General features: G+C 45.7%; 2 protein-coding genes across 5 annotated transcripts; one reads left to right on the top strand and one right to left on the bottom strand.

The window, feature by feature from the left end:
* The first annotated feature begins 224 nt into the window (after window positions 1-224).
* Window positions 225-17,763, top strand: LOC120034585 (small G protein signaling modulator 3). Of its 4 annotated transcripts, none has more exons than XM_038981191.1 (20): window positions 225-313; window positions 697-782; window positions 1,075-1,138; window positions 8,096-8,295; window positions 8,477-8,584; window positions 8,893-9,036; window positions 9,418-9,613; window positions 9,960-10,105; window positions 10,375-10,608; window positions 10,674-10,856; window positions 12,090-12,245; window positions 12,581-12,635; window positions 13,258-13,307; window positions 13,451-13,603; window positions 13,678-13,748; window positions 13,856-13,904; window positions 15,088-15,173; window positions 15,259-15,381; window positions 15,686-15,746; window positions 16,190-17,763. In XM_038981191.1, the coding sequence occupies exons 1-20, from the start codon at window positions 307-309 to the stop codon at window positions 16,271-16,273; spliced, it is 2,256 nt and encodes a 751-aa protein (XP_038837119.1). In that variant the 5' UTR covers window positions 225-306; the 3' UTR covers window positions 16,274-17,763. The 4 variants fall into 4 exon arrangements, with proteins under 4 accessions (XP_038837119.1, XP_038837117.1, XP_038837118.1 ...); XM_038981189.1 differs by having other exon boundaries at window positions 10,345-10,608; XM_038981190.1 differs by having other exon boundaries at window positions 8,477-8,599.
* Window positions 17,740-26,932, bottom strand: LOC120034586 (GTP-binding protein 1-like). The gene is made up of 13 exons (XM_038981192.1): window positions 26,477-26,932; window positions 23,988-24,099; window positions 23,647-23,827; window positions 23,137-23,320; window positions 22,787-22,951; window positions 22,400-22,523; window positions 22,029-22,143; window positions 21,776-21,920; window positions 21,507-21,689; window positions 20,944-21,079; window positions 20,679-20,857; window positions 20,235-20,399; window positions 17,740-19,065 (listed from the first exon to the last, which is right to left on the bottom strand). The coding sequence occupies exons 1-13, from the start codon at window positions 26,672-26,674 to the stop codon at window positions 18,952-18,954; spliced, it is 2,001 nt and encodes a 666-aa protein (XP_038837120.1). The 5' UTR covers window positions 26,675-26,932; the 3' UTR covers window positions 17,740-18,951.
* Between the last annotated feature and the right edge of the window lie 949 nt (window positions 26,933-27,881).

The following is a 27,881-nucleotide window of genomic DNA, read 5'->3' as shown; positions in this document are numbered from 1 at the left end:
AATGTGTTTGACCCCTCCTTACTAGGGGAGGGAAAGACTGATTACAAAGGATGTACTGATGCTGGCTGCCTTGCTACATGGAATTGAAGACCAAACTGAACATGCAAGAGCTCTTCTGCCTCTTGGATTGAAAAAGCAGTTCACTGAAGGGGTATAATCTGGGACATTAGTGTGAGTTACTGGGTCAGATGGGTCATTTGTCTGTGTTTTCTCCTTCCAGAGTCGCTGCTAGTATCTGATCTCCCTCCTTTCCCAGAGTGGTTGTCTACACCAACACACACCTTATTCATTCTGCTCTCCTCCAGCATGTCAGGTAAGGGCTCGCATCCCTCTCTTCCGCTCCTCCCTCCCTCAATCCCTCTGTCCTCTCCCTTTTCTTTCCCTTACGCTTCCCCTTTCTGATAGTGCTTTTGATTATCCTTCTGCCAGTTTCTCCTCTGACCCCCCTCCCCCCTCTCATTTTCCATTCCGTCTTTCTCTCAAACTTCTGTCAGGGTTTGATTATCCCCGTCAGTCTATTCTCATTCGGTCCTCTGTCATCCCACCTCGCCCTTTTCCCTTCATGTTTCCTCTTGTCCTTCTATTTTCTTTATGTCCCTCACATTTATTTGACTCTCCATCAGTTTCTCCTCACAGTACCTCATTTACCTCTTCTATCTCCCTCTTCTCTCATTCCTTCCCCCCTCTGTGTTCCAGGTGGTTACACTCCGGCCCCTGGGGGCCCCTTCTCAGCCCTGACCTCCAGTATGTGGCCCCAGGACATCCTGGCCAAGTACTATCAGGTAAGACCTGACAGAACCGATATCTTGGTATTGCTAGATTAACACTGAGGAGAGGGACCCTCTAGCTTAGTACTGTGGTTGTCTAGGCTATTTCTGGATTTATTGTATGTGAACATTTTTACCACACCTGCCCATATTCATATTTTTTGCCATTCATTCTTGTAGCGTCTTGTTTGCACACATTGACCTATAAAGGTACTGCTTAACCTTTAGTGTTTGCTGTGATTTATCTTGTGCTTTAATATAATATGTTATGGAACTCGTTGTATGCTCTTATTGTCTCTGTTTACAGAAGGACCCAACAGAGGAGGCAGAACTGCAGTATGATGAGTTTGGCTTCAGGCTGGACAGTGACGGTAAGAACACTCATATTAGTTACCCACTTAGTTGTTTTTATTTATCCTGTATTTCACTCATGCATTTCTCACTAAGCTAATATTAGACCTGAGGAGAAAATAACATCAGAGAATATCTGTTAAAGGAGCCACCCTGAGGAAGTTGCCGCCATTATTTCAATGTAATTTCCTGTCCTAGAGAGGACATGCACATTTCGGTTCCACCTCCAAAGAATAACGAAGGCTACTTAAAAACTCAGCTAAAAAAGAAACATCCTCTCACTGTCAACGGTGTTTATTTTCAGCAAACTTAACATGTGTAAATATTTGTATGAACGTAACAAGATTCAACAACTGAGACATAAACTGAACAAGTTCCACAGACATGTGACTAACAGAAATTGAATAATGTGTTACTGAACAAAGGGGGGGGGGTCAAAATCAAAAGTAAAAGTCAGTATCAAGCGTGGCCACCAGCTGCATTAAGTACTGCAGTGCATCTCCTCCTCATGGACTGGACCAGATTTGCCAGTTCTTGCTGTGAGATGTTACCCCACTTTTCCACCAAGGCACCTGCAAGTTCCTGGACATTTCTGGGGGGAATGGCCCTAGCCCTCACCCTCTGATCCAACAGGTCCCAGACGTGCTCAATGGGATTGAGATCCGGGCTCTTCGCTGGCCATGGCAGAACACTGATATTCCTGGCTTGCAGGAAATCACGCACAGAACGAGCAGTAAGGTGGAAGGTCATGTCAGGATGAGCCTGCAGGAAGGGTACCACATGAGGGAGGAGGATGTCTGCAAGACAACAAGCTCAGTCCGATGATGCTCTGACACACCGCCGCAGACCATGACGGACCCTCCACCTCCAAATCGATCCCGCTCCAGAGTACAGGCCTCGGTGTAACGCTCATTCATTCGACGATTAACACGAATCCGGCCATCACCACTGGTGAGACAAAACTGCGGCTCGTCAGTGAAGAGCACTATCTGGTCCTGACCAGTCCTATCTGGTCCAGCGACAGTGGGTTTGTGCCCATAGGCGACGTTGTTGCCGGTGATGTCTGGTGAGGACCTGCCTTACAACAGGCCTACACGCCCTCAGTCCAGCCTCTTTCAGCCTATTGCGGACAGTCTGAGCACTGATGGAGGGATTGTGCGTTCCTGGTGTAACTTGGGCAGTTGTTGCCATCCTGTACCTGTCCCGCAGGTGTGATGTTCGGATGCACCGATCCTGTGCAGGTGTTGTTACACGTGGTCTGCCACTGCGAGGACGATCAGCTGTCCGTGTAGCTCTGTCTTAGGCGTCTCACAGTACGGACATTGCAATTTATTGCCCTGGCCACATCTGCAGTCCTCATTCCTCCTTGCAGCATGCCTAGGGCATGTTCACGCAGATGAGCAGGGACCCTGGGCATCTTTCTTTTGGTGTTTTTCAGAGTCATTAGAAAGGCCTCTTTAGTGTCCTAAGTTTTCATAACTGTGACCTTAATTGCCTACTGTCTGTAAGCTGTTAGTGTCTTAATGACCGTTCCGCAGGTGCATGTTCATTAATTGTTTATGGTTCATTGAAAAAGCATGGGAAACAGTGTTTAAACCCTTTACAATAAAGATCTGTGAAGTTATTTAGATTTTTCCGAATTATCTTTGAAAGACAGGGTCCTGAGTTTAATTACTCACGAATTAGGCGTGGGAATTTACATGTGGAGTTGATAAACATCAACAAATAGGGCACTGACAGCTGTCAGTGTAGCTAGCTAGCATGCTAACCTTATCTAGCTTGCTGGCTGTCTTTCTAACGTTTATCTAGCTAGCTAATGTTATCTGTTGTTGCTGGTTTTCTTTTTTATCTACACCGTATTCAAAAGGTTAGCCTGCTGGGTCTATGGCTGTGTTAGCAGTCTGTTACTCTTCAATAACACAGACCCCAAAGCAATTCAGGGGGAGGAAAATAGGTTTATTCAAAGAGGACAAATCATAGATGTTATGCTGAGAGGTAGATTTTCATTCAAATCAAATTTTATTAGTCACACGCGCCGAATACAACAGGTGTAGACCTTACAGTGAAATGCTTACTTACGAGCCCTAACCAACAATGCAGTTTAAAAAAAATATGGATAAGAATAAGAAATAAAAGTAGCAAGTAATTAAAGAGCAGCAGTAAAATAACAATAGTGAGACTATATACAGGGGGGTACCGGTACAGAGTCAATGTGCGGACGCACCGGTTAGTTGAGGTAATATGTACATGTAGGTAGAGTTATTAAAGTCACTATGCATAGATGGTAACAACAGAGTAGCAGCGGTGTAAAAGAGGAGCAATGCAGTCAGTCTGGGTAGCCATTTGATTAGCTGTTCAGGAGTCTTATTGCTTGGGGGTAGAAGCTGTTTAGAAGCCTCTTGGACCTAGACTTGGCGCTCCGGTACCGTTTGCCGTGCGGTAGCAGAGAGAGCAGTCTGACTAGGGTGGCTGGAGTCTTTGACAATTTTTAGGGCCTTCATCTGACACCGCCTGGTATAGAGGTCCTGGATGGCAGGAAGCTTGGCCCCAGTGAACCGCCCAGATGCACTGGGAGGTTCGCACTACCCTCTGTAGTGCCTTGTGGTCGGAGGCCGAGCAGTTGCCATACCAGGCATACCTGTCCTCAGTGATTCTTTCCACAGAACAAAGGGACAGGATGTAGTTTTATAACCCAACCCTAGCCTGTGGTTGACCAATTAGAATTCCTTTGGCCAATGGCCAAATAAGTATCCTGTTTCAGGCTCAAAGCCTAGACAAATTCCCCCCGTGTTTCTGACCCGTTGATCATTAATTCCATATTACAGAAAAAACACTATTTCCATTGATCGTTAATTCCCTCTTAACCTTTAGTCCTCTTGACTTTTAGTCCTCTGCGTTGTGTATTATCTTAAAATATTCTTACACTCCCCCCTAGACCATTTTAAAAATACATATACTTCAAATGTATTTTTAGAAAACATAAAAAAATACACAGTATAAAAAAACAGAAGTAAGCATAAAATGATTTACATTAAACACCTTGCATTTCTATAAAGCGCAAAGGGCATATTTTACTTGCTGTTACAATAAGAAATAGATTTCTAACAATGTTATAGAAAATAAATAAGTATTAACAGGTGTAATGATGATGTCCCTTACGATTCCTACCACATCCTGTATTAGGAGGAAACTCACAAAATAAATAGTCTGCAAGACAATATTCAATCGTCCTATTGTCAAGGTAATCATTCACCAAGTCCTTTAAAAGTGACCAGCTCTTCCACACTGGTATCAGTCCCACATAGTTAACTATTAAATATGAGGTTCTGACGGTAGTGAGAAATTCTACTTTCATTCCACTGGTTGATAAGGACTTCTAACACTTCACTGGTGATCTTGGATCACTTCAGGTACAGGCCTTGGGTCAAGAGATATTGCTTCAGACGGTAGATTCTCATAACCTGTAATGAAGGAAACAAAAAAGTGAAAGTAACATGTCCTGGTTTCAAGATAAATGTATATTTCACATAGATTTCCCTAAGTAAGCATGTCCTGATTTTCAGGAAAATGTTGGACATTTCACCTAGATATCCCTAATATGATGACTGCGGTGTACAACATAGAAGCTTATCAGGTTCTGATCATCTTACTGTGCTGCTTCACCTGAGACTGGCCCCCAATTTGCTAATCAACCAGTTCTTTATTCTCCAGGCACCGCTTTGTCATCAAAATGGACAACCTTGTAATGAGTGACATATATCAATCGTGACTTTCACTGCTGACCTCGTTATGAGCTAAACTTGATAAGGACCTTCCCATTTTGGTCCTAATGTCTCTGTTATATATTTTATTACCATCACACACTGTCCTGGTACTACGTCATGTCCCCCCTCGGGAGTTATTCCCCACGCCTATTTTACTTGTCTGTCTATGATTTCTCTGTGCTTTCATTTTCAAAATTGAACTTGTCCAGGTAAGTGGAGAGCATTCAGTCTGTACCGTGAGTCTGTGTAGATATTAGCTGTTTTTCCTTCAGCCTGTTTGCATGCTTCTGTCAAAGCCACCAATTCCACCAACTGTGTTCTCCCCCCTTCTCCAGTGGTTTTCTCACTTAACAATGACATTACATTAACTTCAAAAGTTGTATAATATATGTTTATATCTTTATTTAACCCCAAAATGTGTGTGTCTGTATAACCACTTGAGGATTCAAACATATCTATAGAACACATTGTTTCTGTAGGGCCTGGTTACCCATAAAACTTGTGTTCACTTCAAAAGCTTGTTGAATGCTCACAAGGCTTACATTAACCACACGTGTAACAATTGCTACTCAACTAGCAACTCACTTCTATGCAAAAACAAGGTTTCACACCCTTAATCAATTGTTGCTTATTTAACTGATGGTGCTCAAACAAAAACTTTAACAAAGGACTCTAACCTTTTAATAAAGCAAACAAAGGACTAACCTTCTACATCACAGATACGTATCACTCATTGCATGCATCAATTTTAACCTGATTTGGTTGTTTTAAATGATATCGGTCTAGACTCACCCATCAATATGTTAGCAGTCATTCAGTAGATTAAGAGTTGACTACCGTGGTGGGTTGCGCTCAGCCCTCTCTTTTCCCTGGATCAAAACACAGTGGAGATTTTCCTTGTTCAACACTAATTTAATCTGGGTCATGGCAAGTCATAAGCATTGATTCAGGGACAACTACTCCACAGATGGAAACCACTGGCCTATCTTTGACTTCGCCACCTATTTTTATCTCTGTTGTTGTGGCATCTTTCCTAAATTGCGTCCACGAATCCACCATTGAAATTGTTAGAAAAAATATGACGCTCTGGTAATATGGATTACTATTGAAAGAAAGCTGATGTGTTTTTCTACATTGTAATGGACACAGTGCAACCTTTGGGAGGTAGGCTACTGGCAGGCTTCGGCTGCGGTATAACAAAGCCAAGTCGTGACTAAGTTCCTTGAATGTTCTTTCACGGGTGCTTTTCATTATCTTGATAGACAGGTGTGGTTTCTAGCTAACGTTACACCAATCAAAGCAGTGGAACGTGTCGAGAAGCAACTTTAGTGGTCAAAACCATACGGCTGCGGGTTTGCAAAATATTATCATATCACGCAATTATAGATACATTTTTTTTTTTTTTACTTAGTCTTTATTAAAAATATATTATCCAATGGATGATAATGCATTTCTGGTAAAAAAAACAAAACAAGTTTCCACACCCCATTTTAATTTGCTCCATGGCTCAGGTTGACAAGTGGACACAAGGCTGTTTGGCTCATCTCAGTCATGAAAATGAATAATACCCACCTGTTTCTGATGAATAAACAATGCCATGCTGGTTGGTGGTAACACTCAAATAAAACCCAGCCCTGAAATGTAACATAGGCTGAAAATAATGTGTATGTCATATATCATAGGAAAAGACACCACATTCACACACATTTTCACAAAGTGGGCACTTCGGATTTGTCATTTCCCAACTATTCCATACATTGACTAAAACTGACTTATTGAATAAAATCGTTACGCAACATCATGGGTAAGCTCTGGCCATCGTCTATTAGATTTTTTTCCAGCCATAGCTGTATGCAACGTGTGACCGATCAATTCAATGCCTGTGATCAATTCACAGGCATTGAATTGGGGGCTCCCGAGTGGTGCAGCGGTCTAAGGCACTGCATCTCGGTGCTGGAGGCGTCACTACAGATCCTGGTTCGATTCCAGGCTGTATCACAACCGGTCGTGATTGGGAGTCCCATAGGATGGCGCACAATTGGACCAGTGTCGTCCGGGTTAGGGTTTGGCCGGGGGAAAGGCAGTCATTGTAAATAAGAATTTGTTCTTAACTGACTTGCCTAGTTAAATAAAGGTAATAAAATGTGACCTGCACTGCTTGCTGAAATCCTATTGACCTGTTGCTGATACTGTAGATGTAGTCCACTGTAAAGGAACTGAGACACCGCTGAACACTGGGGCTGTTGTTGGGCCCATGTCTAACGGGTTAACCAATGTGTAGATGTTTGACCTTTTTGGTGGAGGTTTAGAATTCATTGAAACAGAGGGACAGTGGAAGCAGATCTTTGGGGGAGAAACCATTAAAACAGGGGAGAACAGTGGAAGCAGACCTTGGTGGAGGAGGAGAAACCGTTAAAACAGGGGAAGCAGACCTTGGTGGAGGAGAAACCGTTAAAACAGGGGAAGCAGACCTTGGTGGAGGAGGAGAAACCTTTAAAACAGGGGAAGCAGACCTTTGGTGGAGGAGAAACCGTTAAAACAGGGGAAGCAGACCTTGATGGAGGAGAAACCGTTAAAACAGGGGAAGCAGACCTTGGAGGAGGAGAAACCGTTAAAACAGGGGAAGCAGACCTTGGAGGAGGAGAAACCGTTAAAACAGGGGAAGCAGACCTTGGTGGAGGAGGAGAACCCTTTAAAACAGGGGAAGCAGACCTTGGAGGAGGAGGAGAACCCTTTAAAACAGGGGAAGCAGACCTTGATGGAGGAGGAGAAACCGTTAAAACAGGGGAAGCAGACCTTGGTGGAGGAGGAGAAACCTTTAAAACAGGGGAAGCAGACCTTGGAGGAGGAGGAGAAACCGTTAAAACAGGGGAAGCAGACCTTGGAGGAGGAGAAACCGTTAAAACAGGGGAAGCAGACCTTTGGTGGAGGAGGAGAAACCGTTAAAACAGGGGAAGCAGACCTTTGGTGGAGGAGGAGAAACCGTTAAAACAGGGGAAGCAGACCTTGATGGAGGAGGAGAAACCGTTAAAACAGGGGAAGCAGACCTTTGGTGGAGGAGGAGAAACCGTTAAAACGGGAAGCAGACCTTTGGTGGAGGAGGAGAAACCGTTAAAACGGGAAGCAGACTGAGTGCCAAAGTAACAGGAATGCAGGGGTATAACACTGAACAAAGATAACTGAAGTTGAATACCATCCCCCCTCCCCCTCCAGATGGTGTACAGCCAGAACTGAGGCCAGAGCCCCAGAGAGAGGACCCCCAGCAGAGGCTGCGCTGGCAGGCCCACCTGGAGTTCACCCACAACCACACCGTAGGAGACCTGACCTGGGACCTCATCTCCCCCGTCCTGCCCCGCTCTGAACGCCTCCGCTCCCTGGTGCTGGGGGGCATACCACACAGCATGAGACCTCAGGTAAGGGGGCCTAGAGGGGGGAAAACACAGCAGTAGAGGTTTTAACAAAGGGACAAGACAGAATGAGACCACAAACTAGTAAGGGGAGGTGAAGTGGTCAAAGGGCCAACTCCTACTACGGTATGTAACCTGATTCAGAGATGTCTGTTGTCTCACTGCCCCCCCTCTCTGGTCGTGATAGTTGTGGATGCGTCTGTCTGGAGCTCTGCAGAAGAAGAGGACTACAGAAATCTCCTACAAAGAGATCGTTAAGAACAGCACCAACGACGAGACCACTGCTGCCAAACAGGTACTGGATGCTGAGGTACTGTACATCCAGATGACTCCAGGTGGAGGGGTGGAATGGTACTGATGATGTAAAGATGTTTGTCTCTCCCTTGATGAAAATCTGTGATGGAGGATCAAACATTGTTAACCTGTTAAAAAAATATATGTAAAATATAAGTGATTTACAAGGGGATTTATTAATGGTTTGATTATTCATTTATAGATGCTAATAAATCTGTAAACTCTTACAACACATTGGTTGAAAAACAATATTTCCCCCCTCTCTCTCCACCCCCTCTCATCTCCCTCCATCTCTTCCTCCTCTCTCAGATAGAGAAGGACCTATTGCGGACCATGCCCTCCAACGCGTGTTTCTGCAGCCTGCAGAGTGTGGGTGTTCCCAGGCTGAGGCGGGTACTGCGTGGCCTGGCATGGCTCTATCCAGACATCGGCTACTGCCAGGGCACAGGCATGGTAAGTAGGACCTTCACTGTACTCTATTGTGTTGTTACGGTCTATACACTTTGCTCTGGCTGGCAGGACCTGGCGTATTACCATCCAGGTTAATAAACGTTCCTCTGGCTGGCAAAGACCTGGCATATGATCCGGGTCCCTTTCAGAAAAGGTTAAGAACTTCTCACTCTCTCTCCTCCTTCCCTTTCTGCACATTTTAAATAGTACTTTGATCTTGTGTTCTTGATTAACTCTTTAATCTAGGGAGTTTGTAATGCCTCTACTGTAATTTGTATATGTTTGTATCTGCCCAGACTCTGTATTTTCACTGCAACCGAATTGCCCAACGGGGACAATAAAGATCTATTCTGTTTCTTTTCTCCTCCCTCTCCCCATCCCCAGGTGGTGTCATGTCTGCTGCTGTTCCTGGAGGAGGAGGACGTGCTGTGGATGATGTGTGCCCTGATCGAGGACCTGCTGCCACCCTCCTACTTCTCCTCCACCCTGCTGGGGGTCCAGACAGACCAGAGGGTCCTCAGACAGCTCGTAGTCCAGTACCTACCAAGCCTGGACAGGCTTCTGCAGGAGCACGACATCGGTGAGAGAGACGGGGGTTCTTTACACTTTAACACTCTCACTTGTCTTTTCCTACTTTGCTGGTAACCACTTTGAGGGAAAAAGAACTGTGACTCTGAAATGTGGTTGTCTCACAGTGCATTCAATCTTAAGTTAGCTGGGTAAGTCAATCTGGATAAAAGTGTCTGCTAAATGACTAAAATGTTAATGTAAAAATGTGAATAGGGATCTAGGGGAGCTACAATAACAAGGCTTTTAAAGTCTGGTGTTTAGAGGCCACAAACATTGCTAAGAATGCCAGGTGTAGTGTAGGAGACCAACCTGCCTGTGTGTCCTAACCCTTCCCTTCGTCTCCTCCCCTCCCCCAGAGTTGTCTCTGATCACGCTGCACTGGTTCCTGACATCGTTTGCCAGTGTGGTGGACATCCGCATCCTGCTGAGGATCTGGGACCTGCTGTTCTACCAGGGCTCTGTGGTCCTCTTCCAGGTCACACTGGGCATGCTCAAGATCAAGGTGGGATAGTTGTTTCTCTTTGACTCTTGATTGGCTGGCTGGTTGCTGGTTTGATTTTAAACCAACCCCTACTCCCTAGACCTGTGTAGATCAGAAAGGATTGGATTGGTATAGAAAATCATATGGTAATAACCTTTTCTTACATCTATCTAACCCTTTCAGATCTAGAGGCCTACAAGTGTCTTGGGGATTTGGGTTTGGTCATTCCCCTATTTAACCCTCTCCTCTCCCCCCTACAGGAGGTTGACCTTCTCCTCTCTCCCCTACAGGAGGAGGAGCTGGTGTCCTCTGAGAACTCTGCGTCCATCTTCAACACACTGTCTGATTTGCCCAGCCAGCTGGGTGACGGTGCTGCAGTACTGGGGGAGGCCATGAGGCTGGCGGGGGCGCTGTCCCAGGACACGCTGGAGGCCCAGAGGAACAAACACCTGGCCTACATCCTCAATGAGCAGGCCCAGCTCAACACCAACAACTCCCACACACTCAACACCAACCTCAATAAAGTGAGTGGTCTGATAGAAGTGTGTGTGTGTGTGTGATGGCATGTCTAACCAGAGTGTGTCTATAGGTTGTGAGGAGACAGTCGGTACGTAGGAAGTCCACTCTGAGCTCTTTGTTGTGGGGTGAGGACGAGGCGGAGGCTCTCAAGTCTAAGAACATCAAGCAGACAGAGCTGGTAGCAGCGCTCCGAGAGACCATCACCCGCACCGCTGAACACTTCCACTGTCTGGACCCCCGACACACCAGCACTGTGAGTCTCACTACTGAATCAACTCACTGAATCATATAGCTGTCTGGACCCCTAACACACCAGCATTGTGAGTCTCACTACTGAATCAACTCACTGAATCATATAGCTGTCTGGACCCCCGACACACCAGCACTGTGAGTCTCACTACTGAATCAACTCACTGAATCATATAACTGTCTGGACCCCCGACACACCAGCACTGTGAGTCAACTCACTGAATCATATAGCTGTCTGGACCCCCAACACACCAGCACTGTGGGTCTCACTACTGAATCAACTCACTGAATCATATAACTGTCTGGACCCCCGACACACCAGCACTGTGAGTCAACTCACTGAATCATATAGCTGTCTGGACCCCCAACACACCAGCACTGTGGGTCTCACTACTGAATCAACTCATTGAATCATATAGCTGTCTGGACCCCCAACACACCAGGACTGTGAGTCTCACTAACGAATCAGATTACAGAATCATATAATTGTCTGGACCCCCAACACACCAGCACTGTGAGTCTCACTACTGAATCGACTCACTGAATCGACTCAGTTTCACTGACCTCCGCGTTTAAGAGAGAAGCTGCCTTGTAGTAAGAAGTAGCTGAGCTCTCCCTAAACACCATGCACAATGTCACCTTAGTCTATCTGGTACGGTGACAAAGCTAGCTAGGGAGTCCCTCCCTCCTTCAATTGGTTATCTTGTGGTCGTCTTGCTGCTTATTTGCAGAAATCTGTGACTTTCTGGTCTCTGAGCTCTGTCGCTGGCTGTTAAGTCGTTGAATGTATGAATCTCTTGTCCTCCCCCACGCTGGGTGCCGAAGACATGGATGTCAATTTAAGGCAGCCCTCTGCCCCTCTGATAAATGCCGAAGACACATTTCAGTTGAATGCATTGTAGTACAACTGACTAGGTTATCCCCCTTTCCCATGACTGATCTCCAGTAGATGGCTTTAGGTAGTGCCTGGTGTAATCGTGGCATGAGTCATATAATTGAATTCTTCCCCTGACACAGCAGCACTGAGTCATTTTACCCAACACTCGGTCATTAAATCAAATCACTGAATCAATGGTCCTTCACACTGCAACACAGTTAGGAAATAGTGGAGTCATTCTGATTGACATGTTTGATGCACAAGTCACTAGCACATTCTGAGCTAATTTGATTAGATGAATCTATGTCCCTCCCCCTCTCGCCTTCTCTTCATCTTTCTATCTGTCCCTCCTCCTCTCAGGACCTGACTCCAGACTACTCCATGGAGAGCCACCAGAGAGACCACGAGAACTTCCTGGTTGTGTCTCGTAACCGACGGAGACGGGCCAAAGCCCTGTTGGACTTTGAGCGCCATGACGACGACGAACTGGGCTTCAGGAAGAACGACATCATCACAGTGAGTGGACAGAACACATACATGTAACGGAGTTAAGTGCTGTAATTTCACTCCACAGCCTGCTTTAAATGTTGCCATGTATTTGTATAGCACAATCCGTTGGTACGTTGTCAAGGAAGTTGGTCACGTGTATTTGTGAGCAGAGTTTCACTAGTTAGAGCCCGGTGTATGGTACAGGGACAGTGGGAAAGCTATACTGTTAACAGCACACTGACTTTGTTTTCGCAAACACAGCGTGTGAAATGTATGTGAAAACATACGTTTAAAAAATGTTTTACAAAAGTGACTAACTCACTCCTCCATCTCATTCCTCTGTTTTTCTCTTTCTCTCTCAGATTTTTTCCCAGAAAGATGAGCACTGTTGGGTGGGAGAGCTCAACGGGCTGAGAGGTGAATGAAAACATCCCATCTCTATCCCAATCTCCCCTCCACACGTCCTGTAGAATGTCCATCTCTATCCCAATCTCCCCTCCACACGTCCTGTAGAATGTCCATCTCTATCCCAATCTCCCCTCCACACGTCCTGTAGAATGTCCATCTCTATCCCAATCTCCCCTCCACACGTCCTGTAGAATGTCCATCTCTATCCCAATCTCCCCTCCACACGTCCTGTAGAATGTCCATCTCTATCCCAATCTCCCCTCCACACGTCCTGTAGAATGTCCATCTCTATCCCAATCTCCCCTCCACACGTCCTGTAGAATGTCCATCTCTATCCCAATCTCCCCTCCACACGTCCTGTAGAATGTCTATCCCAATCTCCCCTCCACACGTCCTGTAGAATGTCCATCCCAATCTCCCCTCCACACGTCCTGTAGAATGTCCATCCCAATCTCCCCTCCACACGTCCTGTAGAATGTCCATCTCTATCCCAATCTCCCCTCCACACGTCCTGTAGAATGTCCATCTCTATCCCAATCTCCCCTCCACACGTCCTGTAGAATGTTGTAGTCCATGTTTTCCTAACACTCTGGGGGAACCTTCTTTCTCATGATCTGCTCTCTTACTCAAGGTTGGTTTCCAGCCAAGTTCGTAGAAATCCTCGATGAGCGGAGCAAAGAGGTTTGTCAGTGAATTATTGTGTAGTCAGTCTAGTAAAAACAGACTTAAATTTGTCAGTGCTCTTTTAGTGGATCAATCCAGTCTATGGGTTTGTCAGTATTGTGTTGTCAGTATTCTATGTATAACTGGTCTGCTGTCCCCAGTACTCTCTGGCGGGTGATGACTCGGTGACTGAGGCGGTGACAGACCTGGTCAGAGGGACGTTGTGTCCTGCCCTGAAGGCCATCTTCCAACACGGTTTGAAGAAACCCTCCATACTGGGAGGAGCCTGCCACCCCTGGCTCTTCATAGAGGAGGTAGGAGACAGAGGGCTGGGTTCAGTGTCTGTCGGTGCTGTACCTGACTGTTCGTTGGTCTGTTTTCTCCTCAGGCAGCCAGTAGAGAGGTGGAGAGGGACTTTAACTCAGTCTACTCCAGACTGGTGCTGTGTAAGACGTACAGGTAACTTAGACACACACAGACCTCTGTACCATATGAACAGCTATGATTCCTACACAGTTGTGTTAGTTGTGTGGTGCAGTCCATCAGCTCTCTCTCTCTCCCCCCAGATTAGACGAGGATGGCAAGGTTCTCACACCAGAGGAGCTGCTCTACAGAGTGAGTCCTCTTGTCAATGTTATCCTATAACAAGCCTGTTTACTTCCTCACACCCTGCCACTAAAGACTTCCTCACACCCTGCCACTAAAGACTTCCTCACACCCTGCCACTAAAGACTTCCTCACACCCTGCCACTAAAGACTTCCTCACACCCTGCCACTAAAGACTTCCTCACACCCTGCCACTAAAGACTTCCTCACACCCTGCCACTAAAGACTTCCTCACACCCTGCCACTAAAGACTTCCTCACACCCTGCCACTAAAGACTTCCTCACACCCTGCCACTAAAGACTTCCTCACACCCTGCCACTAAAGACTTCCTCACACCCTGCCACTAAAGACTTCCTCACACCCTGCCACTAAAGACTTCCTCACACCCTGCCACTAAAGACTTCCTCACACCCTGCCACTAAAGACTTCCTCACACCCTGCCACTAAAGACTTCCTCACACCCTGCCACTAAAGACTTCCTGCCACTAAAGAAGTGGTAATATGGGACCTAGTTCTCTATTGAATTTACAGTATCTGGGCCTCCTGAGTGGTGCAGCAGACTAAGGCACTCCATCGCAATGCTAGAGGCATCACTACAGACCCGGGTTCAATCCCGGGCTAGACTGACTATACAATAATTCCCTGACAAACCTCTGGGAGACCCATGACGCTCTGCACAATTGACCCAGCGTCGTCCAGGTTAGAGGGGTTTGGCTGGCCCGGATGTCCCGGGCCAGGCGTATGCACGCTGACTTCAGTCGCCAGGTGTACGGTGTTTCCCTCCGACACATTGGTGCAGCTGGCTACCGGGTTAAGAGAGCAGTGTGTCAACATGCAGTGTGGCTTGGCAGGGTCGTGTTTCAGAGTACGTATGGCTCTCGACCTTCAACTCTCCGGAGTACGGGAGTTGCAGCGATCGGACAAGACTGTAACTACCAATTTGGATATCACGAAATTGGGAAGATAAAGGGGGTAAAAAGTACAATTTAAAAAATGATAATACTTAGTATCTGCATTTCAGGTGCTTTCAAAGGGGGAATGAGGAAGTGCCCTAGTGTTAGGGACCGATGGGCTGTAAAGGTTGACTGTTAGAAACTTAGGCCTTAGGCTACAGATAGTTTTGCAGTGAATGTTTTGTTCATAAGCATTTGTTTCAGTGATGCTTCAGCGCCCTCCGTCTGTCTCTTTCAGGCGGTGCAGTCTGTAAATATGAGCCACGACTCTGCACACGCTCAGATGGACGTCAAGTTCCGCTCGCTCCTCTGCGTGGGCCTCAAGTGAGTCACACAGATTCTCTCACTCAGAGATCCTGGCTGTCCCTATCAGTGAACACTCCCTAACCACATCTCTCTCACCCCACAGTGAGCAGGTGTTACACCTGTGGTTGGAGGTGTTGTGTTCCAGTATGCCTGCAGTAGAGAAGTGGTACCAGCCCTGGTCCTTCCTACGCAGCCCAGGATGGGTCCAGATCAAGTGTGAGCTCAGGTAAGAAATGGAGACAGATGTCCACGAGGGAGACAGAGTGGGAGAGATTGGAGCGAATGATTGAGAAATAAAACAAACGAGAGATTTGAGTGAAACTATGAGATCACAAGTGAGAATGAATGAGAGAGCGACGCATACAAGACGGTGCCAGCAGAATATTACAAGATTAAATCACGCGATTCAAGCGTATTAACAGCTAGATTATTTTTGAAAGACTTAGAGGCCAGGATGAAGTGAAATGGATATAAAATGGTCTGTGTGAAAAGGATGGTGGTGTGGTTTAAAAAAAGTTATGTTTCCTTAGGGTTCTCTCAAAGTTTGCCTTCAGTCTCTCTCAGGACTGTGAACTTCCTGCCAAGAAAGAGGTATGTGTGTAAAACACACCCACCCTGTGAACTCATACCTGTGTGGTCTTACAGAATTCAGCCATTCTCAAAGAAGGGGTTGCAGATGTTGGTTGACCATTACCTCTTTAGTTGGGATCTCTAGGTAAACTCTGATCTCTGGTCAATGTAGTGGGTCTAGTTACTCAACTATGGGTTTAGGGACTAGAATAGGAGACTAGTTATCTAAACAACAAGCTGTTCCTGGTTGTTGTTGGAGAACGTAGCTGGTGGTGGCTAGTGATAGTAGAATAGTGAACATTGGTGAAAACCATCCCAATGCGCACACCTCACCCATGACCCTTTGACCTCCATTGTGGACATTTTAAACTGCACCCAGCAACTGCTGTTCCTTATACACTCCCTTTAAACAAACAGCCTCTTTCTTTCACTCTTTATTCCCCCCCCCCCCCCCCTCCCTCCAGGAGAAAGATCAGAGGCCACTGAAGGAAGGAGTCCAAGACATGTTGGTGAAGCATCATCTCTTCAGCTGGGACATTGATGGCTAGACACACACACCCAAAGCCTGCAAAAAACTCCCCTGCCCAACACATGCTGTGTGTCTACCAGAGTGATCTTTCATATTGACTGCTATGTCAGAACCCACTACTAGTGTTTCCATCACTACCTCTCACTAGGAAGTATTGTATTGTTCAGACATTTGATCATCATTCTACAAACACATTGATATGCATCGTGGTTTCCCCTCCTCGTCTCAACTGAACTGTATCCGAAGCCTTTCTACTGAGGATAGTACACTAGGGCAATAGGGGGCGCGTTCAGCAAGATGCAACTTTTGGGAATGTTCAGATAGAAATAAGCATTGTAGAACAAACATGACTCTGACATGTGGAATAAGGAATAACATGAGCTCTATTCATGGCATTTCTGTCTGCAACTTAAAGTGGCCAGGGTATCATTTGAGACACACCCAAAGACTATCAACTAATTACATTTACCCTCTGAGCTTGCTAACCAATCAGAGGTCTTTTGAGGAAGCAATTAGCATGTAACCAAGGTTGATAGTCCTGGCTGTCACCATGGCTCTTAGTTGAAGCTACTGTGTATGTTGTGTCCACACCAGTGTTTCTGATACTTTAGATCAGGTACAGAAGACTAGGAACATACAGAAAGTGCTGATTGTAGCATTCCTTAGGTACAGAGTAGTCACTTCTACTGTGCCATATGAAGTATTTCCTCAGACTCAAGGACTGGGGTGTATCACTAGGAACCAAACCGGGAGGAATGTACCTGAATTTGTCCCATAGAAACTTGTTTTTGTTGTGAAACGTTTTGCTACAGTGGGCACTGATCTGATGTCCTAGTAGCACCTGTGTTCTGCTACCAGTACTGTAGTAGGATGTGCAACGTACTCCACAACCACCCTGTCGATCTGTGTTGGCACCCAACAATCCCATCCACTATTGTCTGTTTGGTGCCAACATGGCTCTCAAACCAGGTTTGTCCCTTGTGGGCTACTAAACAGTGTATCTGTAGTAGTCACTTGTGCTGACTGGGAAGAACTACTGTACTGTGTCCAAAAATGAAATCTATAACCATGTAAACTTTTCATTTCAGTTAATTTCTTTGTAAAACAGTCATTACAATGGGTGTGTCCACCCGCCATCAAAAACGAACTTCCATCTTGGTGTGTAATTACTGAAGAAAAGCCACTAGACTATTACACTATATACATAAAATCAACTCAATCTCCATGTTGTGCTCTGATATTAAATGAAAATGGTGGTGTACTAACCCTATAACTTGTATTCCTTCCCCTCATCTTAACCCTTAGCAATGCTACCGTACCTATAGACTTCATTGAGCTAACTTCCTTCATACTGCACAGAGACAAATGATATCGTTCAGACTCACACTAACCTCACTGAAACTATACACAACCTTTAACCCTAATTTCAACCCCTATGCTTTTCACTGTTTGAATTAATGTCATGTACACACAGTTGACCAGAGATCAATAAAGCCTGTTTTTATTGAATGTCAGAAGCAAACAACTATGTAAACAGTGATGGTCCAAACAGCACTGCAACTATTACAATCAATGTCTCACTTAAACAGTTGCTAATCAAGTGTACATTATATTCTTAAATAAACCTTATTTTCAGTGTAAATGGAATAATTTATTTTAGACAGGACAAGTGGCCTTCACCTCCTGAAAAATGACGAGAGGGAACGTGGATAAATGTGCTTGTATGAAATAACGACTCTGCTCAGGCAAATGACATTTACAGGTGTGATCCCTAAATAAGTATAAAGTGATAAATGCATTTAGTTGTGCTAGACAAAACCATGCACCCAGCTATAGCTGATTCACAGGGGGTGTAGGATGGTTCTAAACTCTTCAGAGAAGATACACATGACTGTCCTCCATGAAAGGTGGCTATCGAGGAGGGGAGGATATTTTTCCATTTCTCCCACAAACACTCAACCGCTGATCGGTTTCCAGGCCATGGAGGAGAGAGGATGGACTTTTTCCCAAATGAGAAAGGGCAAGTGTGTGATGATCTTCAGACTCCCTGATGGCCATAAAATAAACATCTTATCTACAATATTTCACTCATAATGAAGGCCCACAAATGTACCATCAGTTGTGACCTTCTTTACATTTTAGTATACAATTAAATAGAAAACATGCTTCATTATGTCATATTGGGGGATTCTAGTGGTAAATAGGAAATGAGAGAAACTAGTATGCCTGCTAAACAGTAAGCTATAGTGCATGGAGCTGGGTTACTCTACTGTAAGGGAATAGCTGCTCATGGGGCTTCGGGTCCATGATTAAGTATACACAGTATTACAGTGATTCTCACCGTAGACCCAATGAAAGAAGGCATATCAGGTTCATATACTGTAAATATAATAAGGATGCTTTCTAAACTAATCGGAGATAAGATGAGCGTGAGGAGGCAGAGGTAACCATCTACAAGCACAGAGCTGGGAGCTGCTTTTCACCTAGTCCCTCTTAAGACTTTCTCTGGTGTGAGTGATAAAGACACTTGATAAGGCGATAGATAGCAGGGTGGGAGAGAGGTGGGGATAGGGCCATTTACGACCCCATTTTTTTCGACGGGGGTTAGTAGTGGAGTAGTTTTGTGAAGGGGGGTAGTAGTCTGCTGAAACAGGTGCATGGAGGAAGTACTGTAGTTTGGGGGCTGAGGGGTGTAGTTTAGGAACCTCCTGTGCCTGCTGATGACGGGGCTGCTGTGGTGGAGCTGCTCTGGTTTGATTTGCCTTTATGTCTCTGTCCTCCTCGTCTCCTGCTCCCGCCTCCTGACTTTGTCTGTAGAGAACAGATCACAATCAGACAGATGGAGAACATAGAAACAACTAGGTTAACAATGAGGTTACCATTCAAAATCACTTCCAGCTAAGACTGATGTTATCAAACTGAACTACATGCTGTGTACACATCTCTAGAAGATTCATGTTTGGTTCACATCAGTTGAGGCATGCATTGTTTCAGGATATTTACAGAAGTTACTGGACAAGACTAATTTCCCACGCCTCAATTGTTACATAACTCATTTGACCTAATTCTCTTTTGTTTACCTGCCTGGTTCCCATTGTTTATCTTGCCCTGTTTGTTTCTGTTTACCTTGCTCTCTTTGTTTCCCTCATTACTCTGAGGGTCATCCTCCCCCTCTGTCTGAGGAAGCAAGCAAAGCACCAACACAGAGAGGAGAAAGAGAGGAGGAATGGAGGGCAAATCAAGGATGTTGAAATGCACAACGAGGATGAAGAGCAAATGAAGGTGGAAATTGAAAGGAATGCAGAGAATGAAACAGAGGGTGAGAGGAAAAGAGACAGGGTGGCAGGTGGAGTAATCAGTAAATGAAACAGAGGGTGAGAGGAAAAGAGACAGGGTGGCAGGTGGAGTAATCAGTAAATGAAACAGAGGGTGAGAGGAAAAGAGACAGGGTGGCAGGTGGAGTAATCAGTAAATGAAACAGAGGGTGAGAGGAAAAGAGACAGGGTGGCAGGTGGAGTAATCAGTAAATGAAACAGAGGGTGAGAGGAAAAGAGACAGGGTGGCAGGTGGAGTAATCAGTAAATGAAACAGAGGGTGAGAGGAAAAGAGACAGGGTGGCAGGTGGAGTAATCAGTAAATGAAACAGAGGGTGAGAGGAAAAGAGACAGGGTGGCAGGTGGCGTAATCAGTAAATGAGAATAGCAATTAAAAGGAAGGAAACAGTAGGGTGTAAAAACATGATGGAGAGGAGAAGAGGAAAGGAGAGGTGTTAGACACAGCTACAGAAGAGAACGTTCTAGAAGCAGTAAAGCAAGTGAAGAGGAAAGCTTACGCACCACAAGTTAAACACTTACACCTATTCAACTGCCCTGAAACTATTACTTTCACGACCCGCCATCTAACCATCCACTCCACTCCATCAATCGCTCCATCCATCCTTTCAATTCCTTTACATCGTTCCTTCACTTCCTCTTTCTCACCGGTTGTTGTGATTGGTGCGGACTGTCTGGTCGGGCTGTGCTCGCTTCGTCCTCATTGGCTGGCGTGGCTCCATCCTCTCTGCGGTACGGGGCCTTTTTCGTAGACTGCATTTTGATTTGCGGGGGTTTGAAGTTTGACGGCAAATTATTGGTCGACTGCAGCAGCTGTAAACACCCACCCACCAATAAGAGTAAGGCATGAGGGAAGTACTCTGCATGCAGGTACTCTGGTGTCTTTATGACCTTTCGTAAACCATTCTGAACCATTCATAAGCCTTTAAGTCCTGACCTTGGTGATGATACCCACAGCCTTGGTGTATCCCTCTGAACACCAGTCTACTCTCTGGTCTATGTGGAGGAACTCTGGGGTCTTCATGATCATGATCCTTCATAAACCCTTTCCAACCATTCATAAACCCTTCATAAGCCTTTCTAACCCCTGACCTTGGTGATGGTGCCCACAGCCTTGGTGCGTCCCTCTCTGAACACCAGTCTCTGGTCCGTGTGGAGGTACTCGGGGGTCTTGATGAAGCGGAAGTGGACCGATGCCTTGTCCCCTGTTCGTAGACAGTCTCTGTTCATGGTCAGGATAGTGGCTGTCTGCCTGATGCTGCCACAGTGCACTGCGGAGGGGGAGAAAGAGGAATGATGAGAGAAGGAGAGACATATAGTCAGACATGAGACAGCTGTGTGTGTGTGTGAGTCTCACCCATGGCCTGGTAGCGGGGTGATATCGTAGTTGGGTGGTGCAGAACCAGAATCTCAGCCATAAATTCCCATGATGCCTGTGGGTTTAACTTGGGGGACACCATTACCATGCCTTTCCTTATGGATGAACGCTTGATCTTAGGAGGGAGAGAGAGCGGGAGCGGAAGGAGAGAGGGATGGGGAGGGGAGAGATGAGGTAGAGAGAATGTAGGGAGAGGGAGAGAGGGAGAGAGAAGGTAGGGGGGAGAGGGACAGTAGGAGGAGAGAGGGAGCGGGAAGGGAGGGGTAGAGAGGTAGAGAGGTTGGGGAGAGGGGGAGAGAGAGGAGGGGAGAGGTTGGGGGGAGAGGAGGGGAGAGGTTGGAGAGAGAGAGAGAGGTTGGGGAGAGGGAGAGAGAGGTTGGGGAGAGGGAGAGAGAGGTTGGGGAGAGAAACAGAGAGACTTGAGGTGTTGACTCCTATTCACTGCAAAAAAACATTCAGTTCAACTAAACATTTATCTGTGCATCAGAAAAGTGTTGTAATACCAAACATCTCCAGCAGGGGACACTAAAGAGAAAACATACCTTTTTGAGGGCGAAGGAGGCAGTCTGTCCACCTCTCACCTCCTTGACTGGCATCCTCTTCCTGTGGATAGATTTGACTGCAATGGGGAGGAAACTGCCCAGTGGGTCTGGGCCTAACAGCATTGTGTCATTCAGACGTATCAATCCACGTAAAGTAGTCCCTGAAACGACTGTGCCTACACCCTGACGGAGAAGGTAAACATGGTTAGAGAGGTGTGTGTGTGGCATCAATATGCATGTGTAGCAGCTGCTTTGTGTATGTGACTAACCGGTACTGAGTAGGTGTCATCTATCTGGAACTCTGCAGGTTCGTCTTCTCTGAAGGAGGTTTTAGAAGACAGCAGGTTGAGGAACATCTTCAGCAGGTCCATGTTCTCTCCTGTCACATTGGAGATCTGGAAGATTGGACACATCCTACACAAACACACACACACTGAATTATGGTCCCTTATAATTGAAGCAAAATCCAGTTTATAAAGAGTGTGCGTGATTGTGGCTACAAAGTGTGTGCCTTAACGTTACCTCTCAGAGCTGAAGTTGGAGGCTGTGACGATGACGTCATCTTTGTTTTGGACCAGAACAGGGATCTTTCTGCAGCCTGGGGACTTTAGTAACCTCTGGAGCAGCTTTAACGTCTCTGTTACAATAACACAACCAGTAAAGTCAGGTTTTGTGATGACTGTCAATATTGTAACAAAAGGGGGGGAGGAGGGGGGGGGGGGGGGGGGGTCCTCTCATCACTAAATCTAAGAGAAAGCAGTATGGTGGGGTAGAGGGAATATGGTTTCACCTGTATAATTCTTTCATATCAGTGCAGATGTGGGGAAGGAGTCCAGGAAAGGAAGCAGATGTAGACTTGAGATGCACCCAGAAAGAGAAAGAAAGGAACTGACCTTGTAGGATGTTGGCAGGACACATGTCTATCTTGGTGACCACAACGAACACAGGCACATTGAGGGCCAGGGCCAGACCTAGATGCTCCTTAGTCATCCCTACGATACCTGCATTACTGCCCACCTAGAGAGAGGACGGGAGAGGGGGTAGAGAGAGTGGGGGGGGGTAGAGAGAGCGAGAGGGGGGTAGAGAGAGCGAGGGGGAGATGGAGAGGGGTAGAGAGAGCGAGGGGGGTGGAAGGAGGGAGAGAGCAAGGAGGGAGAGAGCGAGGGAGGGTGGAAGGAGGGAGAGAGAGCAAAAGAAAATGGTGAAAGATTCATCAGTACCGTTGATGGGTAGTAAAGTCAGAAAAAGCTCCAACGCCCACACACTACCCCCTCACTCACCATGAGCATGCAGAAGTCAGGCAGGTGTCCAGTCATTCCAAACACCGTGGTCTTGAGATACTTCTCATGTCCAGCTAGGTCTATGAAGGTGATGACCTTAGAGGACCTCTCACAGATCTTAGTCCAGTCTAGACTGCCACCATGGCTGTCTGGCTTATTCACCACCTAGGATACAGGGACAGAGAATACACACAACAACAACTTCATGTCTCCATCTATAAAACCAATTCATCAACAAAATGATCAATGAAGCAGGCCTTACATTGTCATGTCTCATGTCAATGTTATCCCAGTGTAATCTCCATCACCCTTAAGTCACCTATACGCCCCTCCTATGTCATCTCCCTCACCTGTCCCTTCTGGTCAAAGCCCAGGATGTCATTCCCCACACTGCTGGTCCTGCCACTCTCCATTTCGTGTTTGTGTCTGAAGAGTTTCTGGCGGGCGAACCCCCTGCCGTTGTCCAGTTCCCCGTGGGTCAACACCCCCAGCAGGGTGCTCTTACCTGCATCCACGTTACCCACCACCGCTACCCTGAGAGAGAGAGAAAGAGAGAAAGAGAGAGGGAGAAAGAGAAAGAGAAGGAGAAAGAGAGAGAGAGGGGAGGAGAGATTTGACATTTGGGACATAAGATCAGATCAAGATGAAGAGAAGAGGGATGAAAACAGAATATTGCTCGTGTGTTGCCTTGACAACACTGGATTTCCCCCCTTTATGTCAACATCCCCTTAAGCTTTTTTGAATTTAAATTGCATTTGAGAGACATGCTTGTCCTCGTCAGCCCAGGTCTAATGTCAAAACACATCTAATTGTTGATCAAGTCAGCCTTTGACCCGACACTTGACCTTCCCCCAACTCACCTGACCTCCAGGAAGTCTTGATCACCCACGCGTCGGCGGATGAGGTAGTCGCGTACCTGCCCCCCAGCTTCGATACGCTCCCTCAGCAGGATCAGCTCTGACTCTGTCTGCTCACACAGGGACTGAACTGTGGCTACAGACGCCTCCATGTCTCCCTCATCCAGACCATAGTCACCTCCGTCTGAGAGAGAGGGATGAGGGGTTGGGGGGGGGGGTGTTTATTGGTGTAAAATGTCACTCGCTACAGTGAGTGACTGATTCTGTGAGCTAGTGAATGTAGGAGCAAATCAGTGCATACTGTATAGTCTCATTAAGTGAGTGAGTGAGTGAGGCCGACTTACCTGAGCCCATCCCAACAACGTAGATGGTCTCCCCACAACCCTCGTCCATCCTCTCCCGGAGTTGTCGTAGTAACGAGTCATACTGCACTCCATTAGGGCTGACCAAGGCCAACTGACGAGGGAGGGAAGGAGAGAGACAGAAAATGTATACAATCTAGATTCCTGCTTGGTTGACGTAGGCCTGGGTATCCTATAACATGGCCATGGTGGAAAGCCTACACATATTTCCATTGATATAGGCCTAATTGTACCTTATCAAAAGCTATAGGGCTATTCATCTTGTATTGTCCTCTATCTGGGTAGAGGTGTGAATGCTACACCCTTTCTGTGAAAAATAGATTATTCATCTTGTCTAAAAACATTTGACTATCTGGGTACTCAGATTTGGCTGTAGATATACCTTACAAGCTTGCTTTCAGTCCAAATCAATCTCTATACAATGTTCTCAGCTTAGGGAACCCTGATAAAGACCATTTAGAGTTGTGAATGCTCCACTATTTATTTGAAAATAGATTAATCCAAACAGTGAGTGAGTTCGTTTTGCATCACTCGGGGCCCCGGTGGGCGGGGTTTTCACATTTAAGACCATTCCATTGGTCCTAAACTGAAATCTCTACCCACCCAGTGCACCCAGCCACGAAAAAAGAAATCGCCCAATCAAAAGCAAGTGAACTTGCCTGACAGCTTTCTGTTGCTGAGTGTTGCATCAGAAGAAGACTTATTTGGTTTTTTCGAGACATACATTGATGGCAGATTTGTAAATCATCACAGTGGTTTCATAATAATGACTCAGTCATTATTACTCAAAGCTGCAGGCTAAAGTTAAATCTAGACTTGGTTTCCTCTATCATAATCACTCCTCTTTCACCCCAGCTGCCGAACTAACCCTTATTCAGATGACCATCCTTCTAATGCTAAATTACGGAGATCTATAAATTATGTCGTCAGGTAAGGGTGCTCTTGAGCGGCTAGATGTGCTTTACCATTCGTCCATCAGATTTGCCACCAATGCTCCGTATAGGACACATCACTGCACTCTATACTCTGTAAACTGGTCATCGCTGTACACCTGTCGCAAGACCCACTGGTTGACGCTTATTTATAAAACCCTCTTAGGCCTCACTCTCCCCTATCTGAGATACCTACTGCAGCCCTCATCCTCCACATACAACACCCGTTCTGCCAGTCACATTCTGTTAAAGGTCCCCAAAGCACACACATCCCTGGGTTGCACGCTCCTCTTTTCAGTTCGCTGCAGCTAGCGACTGGAACAAGCTGCAACAAAACACTCAAACTGGACAGTTTAATCTCAATCTCTTCATTCAAAGACTCAATCATGGACACACTGACAGTTGTGGCTGCTTTGTGCAATGTATTATTGTCTCTACCTTCTTGCCCTTTGTGCTGTTGTCTGTGCACAATAATGTTTGGACCATGTTGTTGTTATGTTACCGCACTAGCATGCGTTGTTGTCATGTGTTGCTGCCTTGCTGTGTTGTCTTAGGTCTCTCTTTATGTAGTGTTGTCTGTGTTTTGTCCTATATTTATATTTGATTTATGTTTAATCACAACCCCCGTCCCTGCACAGGGGCTTTTGGTAGGCCGTCATTGTAAATAAGAATTTGTTCTTAACTGACTTGCCTAGTTAAATAAAGGTTTAATAAAAAATAAACACACACACACACCTAGCCTATTTGTTCTGTAGTATTGACACCAAAAAGTCCTAGAAGTATTGCATCTTTCTGTACAGGCGGAGCAGCTCAGGTCTGACACCAGAGTTATTCTAGTTTATTTCTCTCTGTTGATACTGATCTTAATATGGGTGAGTGCCAAATATGGAGGGAGATGAGTTTCCTGTCAGTCAACCACACACTGATCATTGTTCAGCACTGTAAGTTGAGCCTGACCCATTTGCCAGAAACACTTCCTTCTGACACACACACCATTTCCCTATTGCCCTGTGTTTCATCAGGCCAAGTGGTGGCACAGTATGTATAGGGACTCATCAACCAGAGAAAGAGAGTCATGCCCATGGCTGTGGTTTGTGAGTCACACTGCTGCTGGAGTGTCCTCTCTAGCCAGCAGTTACATCAGCCATAACACATTCAAGACCCATTCAAACCACATCTGATATGCTAGCTAAAGCCTCTTAAGGATATTTTTATTTTCTTGTTACTTACAACCTCATGCTAATTGCATTAGCCTACGTTAGCTCAACCGAAGCGTAAGATGATAGAGTCAGTAGGACATTTAAAACCACAATCTTTTGCCACAAAATATAGTTCTGAACTTTTATATATGCAATTCTGCATAACATTTTAAGCAATCTGGGCACTCAGCTAGATTAATTAGTATATAGCACAATCGTTCATCTAACTAGCTAACTTAGCTTGCAATACAGCAGCCAGAATGACAGCAAGTTTAGGCATAATACACGCCAATTTGAAGATGATAAACACAGCCCCGACTAGCGCGGCCTAGCTAACTACCTTGCTAGTGAAGTCAATGCCGAGATCCCCGGCCTCGCCGTTGAAGAGGTCGCCGTCCTCGAAGCACTCTTCCCCGGCGTCATGATCTCCACAACCTCCTCCATCCGGAGCGAAAATGCTCGCGGGCATCAGAGCGTCTGCGAGGACTGGTATCGAATTTGGGCTTATACTCGGCTCGTGTGCAGCCAACGATGCCATTATGTCAGCTTTGCAGTAACGATTGTTATATTGTCTTCTTGCTGTCTCTTGTGTTGATGATTATGACAGCTAGCTAGCTTCAGTACCGTTTGCAAACAATTCAGACCACTAAACAGCTGATATATGTGCAGTTATTACACAGAACTGAGAAACAAAGCAATTGTATGATACAGGCAGAATACAAAAACTCTCTCGTACGTTTTGGCTATCTGCTTTCTGTGTAGCTAGCAATAAAACATATGTTTACAACCCTCCAAGTGGCAACAGAAAATTGCGTTGACGTAAATTAAAAAACAAAAGTAAATTAAAAAACAACAGTTCAGTTTATTTTATTGCTGACACACCTTCTTATCAAAAATCTAACCAATTGCGCGCCAAATACCCAAATAATATTCCAGAATAAACCAATCAGAGCAAGTTAGTCCTTCACATATAATTAGAAAAAACGTCCAGCGTGGTTAAAATATAGGCGTGGTTGATATCAGCAATGCGTCAACTCATTGTATCAGGATTGGTTCCTGCTCATTCATTGAATAAAGATAAAGTCGCTTAAACCGAATGATGCAAAGAGGTGCAACACATGCCTGACATGCCTAACGTTATTCCCAAATAAGCCATAGGTAAATTGTAACCAAGTAATAACCAGACATTGAGGGGAAATCTGCAAACAGGGAACACTTCATCGTGAGATGCCAATGTGATACTATGATGATAAAGGGGAAACAGCAAGAGCTGTGATGTAGTTAGCTTCAACCGCAACTGAGGATTCTGATGGGACTTTGGTATAAACAGACCACGAAGCTATGATGTAGCCTGCCAGCGAGTCAGCCAGTGTGCAATCATGGGGCAGGCACACTACCAACTGTGACGCAAAGGCCTAGACCTCTTGGCAGTGGCCGTAGTAACGCTAGTCTATGACACATATAGAGAGTGAGTGAGCGTAATGTTTACTGTTCATTTTTATTATTTATTTCACTTTTGTATATTATCTACTTCACTTGCTTTGGCAATGTTAACATATGTTTCCCATGCCAATAAAGCCCATTGAATTGAGTGAGTTTCATACAGGAAGGTACAGGGGCTAAATACAGTACAAGGAGGTTTCATACCCAAGAGAAGGGTTTTTTCCATGGAAATTAAATACAATTTTCTCCCTACTCAAGTCTACCTAGTTAATATGATTTAGTAATGCCCCTTACCGCTCAGT

This window comes from Salvelinus namaycush, chromosome 41, assembly GCF_016432855.1.
Source record: "Salvelinus namaycush isolate Seneca chromosome 41, SaNama_1.0, whole genome shotgun sequence".
In the NCBI taxonomy this organism is placed as follows: Eukaryota; Metazoa; Chordata; class Actinopteri; order Salmoniformes; family Salmonidae; genus Salvelinus; species Salvelinus namaycush.
This window is presented reverse-complemented; position numbering and strand designations above follow the sequence as displayed.

What these genes read in the sequence shown, in the direction of transcription:
- LOC120034585 (XM_038981188.1), top strand. An exon ending in GGAAGAACGACATCATCACA is followed by an intron (nt 12,246 to 12,580) that starts GTGAGTGGACAG and finishes TTTCTCTCTCAG; the next exon opens with ATTTTTTCCCAGAAAGATGA. An exon ending in CAGATCAAGTGTGAGCTCAG is followed by an intron (nt 15,382 to 15,685) that starts GTAAGAAATGGA and finishes ATGTTTCCTTAG; the next exon opens with GGTTCTCTCAAAGTTTGCCT.
- LOC120034586 (XM_038981192.1), bottom strand. Translation starts at nt 26,674, where the DNA reads ATGGCATCGTTGGCTGCACACGAGCCGAGTATAAGCCCAAATTCGATA. An exon ending in TCCAACTTCAGCTCTGAGAG is followed by an intron (nt 21,921 to 22,028) that starts GTAACGTTAAGG and finishes GTGTTTGTGTAG; the next exon opens with GATGTGTCCAATCTTCCAGA. An exon ending in CTGTGGGCACCATCACCAAG is followed by an intron (nt 20,400 to 20,678) that starts GTCAGGGGTTAG and finishes GGGTGTTTACAG; the next exon opens with CTGCTGCAGTCGACCAATAA.